The sequence below is a fragment of the Hibiscus syriacus genome, unplaced genomic scaffold, assembly GCF_006381635.1.
Source record: "Hibiscus syriacus cultivar Baekdansim isolate YM2019G1 unplaced genomic scaffold, ASM638163v2 tig00110610_pilon, whole genome shotgun sequence".
NCBI classification, from domain to species: Eukaryota; Viridiplantae; Streptophyta; class Magnoliopsida; order Malvales; family Malvaceae; genus Hibiscus; species Hibiscus syriacus.
In genome coordinates this window covers 5,023,684-5,026,892 of record NW_024062800.1, presented here as the reverse complement: position 1 = coordinate 5,026,892, position 3,209 = coordinate 5,023,684, and the positions used below count along the sequence as shown (strand labels likewise).

At 35.8% G+C, this 3,209-nt stretch overlaps 1 protein-coding gene across 1 annotated transcript; it reads left to right on the top strand.

Moving 5' to 3' along the window:
• Nucleotides 1-1,519: 1,519 nt before the first annotated feature.
• Nucleotides 1,520-2,875, top strand: LOC120135721 (mitochondrial import inner membrane translocase subunit TIM14-1-like). Its single transcript, XM_039151940.1, has 3 exons — nt 1,520-1,599; nt 1,713-1,891; nt 2,621-2,875. The coding sequence occupies exons 1-3, from the start codon at nt 1,561-1,563 to the stop codon at nt 2,778-2,780; spliced, it is 378 nt and encodes a 125-aa protein (XP_039007871.1). The 5' UTR covers nt 1,520-1,560; the 3' UTR covers nt 2,781-2,875.
• The last annotated feature ends 334 nt before the right edge of the window (nt 2,876-3,209 follow it).

Sequence of the window (3,209 nt, the reverse complement as noted above, 5' to 3'; positions counted from 1 at the left end):
TAAACTCGTGTTTTAACGAACCTAATCGTAGAAACCTCTACTCTAGGTACGTTAATCATTTCGAGTCTTATAATATTATGGATGAGCATCTCCTTTCGCTTCAAGCTATGCAGAAAATGAACTTTAAATATCTCCCGACTCTCCAAGCTTGGAAATTCGACAACACCTTTAAAGTCAAACCCGTTGTCTATAACCAGCTTGTTCGTATTTTCTACTCCAATGTTGGTTGTGTCCAAAACGAATCTCGTACTGCAACTGAAAGTGTTCATTCCTATCTTTTGGGAAGTTACATCACCATTGATTCGGATTCCATAGCCCATGCCTTTGGATTAGAAAATACAGGGATAGATAATGAGAGAGATTTTGTACCATCACCATATGAAGTAAATAAAAGTGATAGTGTACTAGATTACCAAGAACGTTTTCTGCACTTAATGATTTCTTGGTGGTTTAGACCATCTGGAAGTAAATACTCCTCCTTCCGTAGCATATACATATGGTGGATACACTGTATACAAAACAATAAAAGAATAAATCTCCCTCAAATTATCTTTGGAGAGTTAGTAGAAACCGTTAACAATGTACCCTCTAAATGAGTTGAATCCTTAGTCTACGGTTGTCTACTAAGTAGCATGTTCATTAAGGTCGGTCTTAGGGTTGACCTCAATGTAGTCATCCCTCTTAGTACTCAAATAGACTTTACCTCAGTACAAAAATCGGGATAGAAATGAGACAATGAAAACTGGGTTCGTTCAACCAAGAAGACTCCCGGTGCAAGTTCTTTACGAGCAGCTCCGGCTCCGGCTCTGGTTCATGAACTCGACGACGTTTTACAGGATGTCGATGATCCTGTAAACCAAGTACCCGACGATGAGCCTCCTAGTCAAGGTAGTGCAATGCCTCCATATTTTCAAACGCTAATGGAGACATTGGATTTACGGTTTGCATCCATGGAGTCCTATCTTACCGTTATATTGTTAGAAAATTAACGGGAAACTTGAGCTAAATACAAAGCAATGAATGATAGGCTCGATGCACTCACTCGAGATGTTGCTTCCTTTATAGCACATCAATCCAATCCCGACCCTCCTACGGATGAATGAACTCCCTACTTTGCTAGTGATTCTTAGGTTGATTTCTGTTTTTGAACCTTGAACATTGTTTAAACATTTTGATATATTATGAATTTGGTTATTTATTTTTTGAATTTGATTGAATGTTGATTTGATTTTGCATTTCTTTTTCATCATTTTGCATCATAATACAATTATGACCATACCCAAATACATATTAAATATTGATAATGTTGGCTAACCTCTCTTGAATTTCTTGATCTTCACAGCTATATATATATATATTTATTGACTATCTTGTTTATAAGAGTCTTTTTAATTTAACAAAAAAGGAAAAAATATTAAAGTAAGGGGAGTAATTTTAAAAGAGAATTTTTTTAAAGGAAACAAAATAAAATCTTAAAATTTTTAAAATATTTTGTTATATAAAAAAAAAAGGAATTTTCTCATTACACAAACCCTAAAACCTAGCATCTCTGGGAACGGAATGCAACAGTCCACAGGTATCTCAGATACGTCAGAAATGGTGAGTCCCTTAAATTGATTCAATTTCTTTCCAATCGTGTTCATCTATATCGAAAATTATAGGGATTTAATAGTTAAATTTACTTCAAAGAATTTGGGGTATTTTTATGTTAGGTTGCTCCTTTGATAGCAGGAATCGCGGTGGCAGCTGCTGCTTATGCGGGGAGATATAGCATTCGGGCATGGCAGGCGTTTAAGGGAAGGCCGCCGACGGCTAGGGTTCGAAGATTTTATGAAGGTGGCTTTCAGCCTAGTATGACGAGGAGAGAAGCCGCTTTGATTCTGGGCGTTAGGTAACATCAATATCTTTCTCTTCTTTTCTCTTTCAGATAACGAGATAACTCCTTTTCTGTGTCAAAATTTCTGCTTTATGTTATGAAATTGTTGATGTTGAAAGTTGATTTTAATAAGATATTGTGGTTATCCGGCAAATTAAGGAATTTATTTGTCTGATTAATGTTAGTTCCAAGAGATGGTTGTTAATCAAGTTGCGGTTAATTGATCCAATATTTGGGTTCAAGTTTGTTATTTCTATATTTTCAATCATCCGATAATGATTGTTAATCATTGACGAGATAGCCCCTTTTTTGCATAATCAAATCTTCTTCGTTTCGTCATCAAATTTTCAATCATTAAAATTGATTTTAATGAAATGGGTTTGTTTTATTTTGTGGTTATTCTGCAAATAAATGACGTTCGTATAGGATAATGTAATGACAGAGAAAATAAGTGTAAGTTCTATTTGATTAATGCTAGTTTTGAGGAATGAATATTGATCACTCAGGATTGTTGCTGTAGAGCTGAGTCTAATTTAAGATTGGGGTTCTTGTTTTGTTTCTTTCAATCATCCAATGGCCAAAGGCTTTTTTACCTCCTACTTTTCCCATTGGTTATTATGGCATTTAGTGTTCTTTGAATATATTTACTTTTCTTATGATATTGCACTAGTGATTTTTTTACAACCATGCTCTTTTATGAGCTGTGCATGAAAATGCTTATTTTTATATGTTGTGTTCCATCAGAGAAAGTACTTCAGCGGAAAAGATCAAGGAAGCACATAGGAGGGTGATGGTTGCAAATCATCCCGATGCCGGTGGAAGTCATTTCCTTGCATCAAAGATTAATGAGGCGAAAGATATGATGCTGAGGAAAAACAAGGGTGGCAGTGGCTCTGCATTTTGAGGGGAATAGAGTTTTAGAGCTGTTAACCCTTATCCAGGGTATATTCACTTCGTGCAATACCTTCAGAGCGAGAAATAAGAGAGAGAAGGTAGTTTTGTTGATGTCATTCTTTTGACCCAATAGTTTCAGACCTATTTGGGAAACTAGTAGCTCTTATATGATGGTCTGAATTTTAGTTTATAATTGTTTTGTGAGAGAAGTAAAACTTGTTGACTGTAATGTGTGCACATTGTCTCAAGTTCCAACCTTTTGAGCTAAATGCGTAACATAGTTGGCCTCTAAATTTTGAGTTTTAGCACCCAAAGAAGGCGGAAAGTATTTCTAAATTAGTCCTTTACCCTGACAATGCCTGGATTCAGTTCTAGTTTTAATATTGGTATGGTGGCTCTGCATGGACGTCCTATATGGGTTTGAATCCTGTCTCCCTCT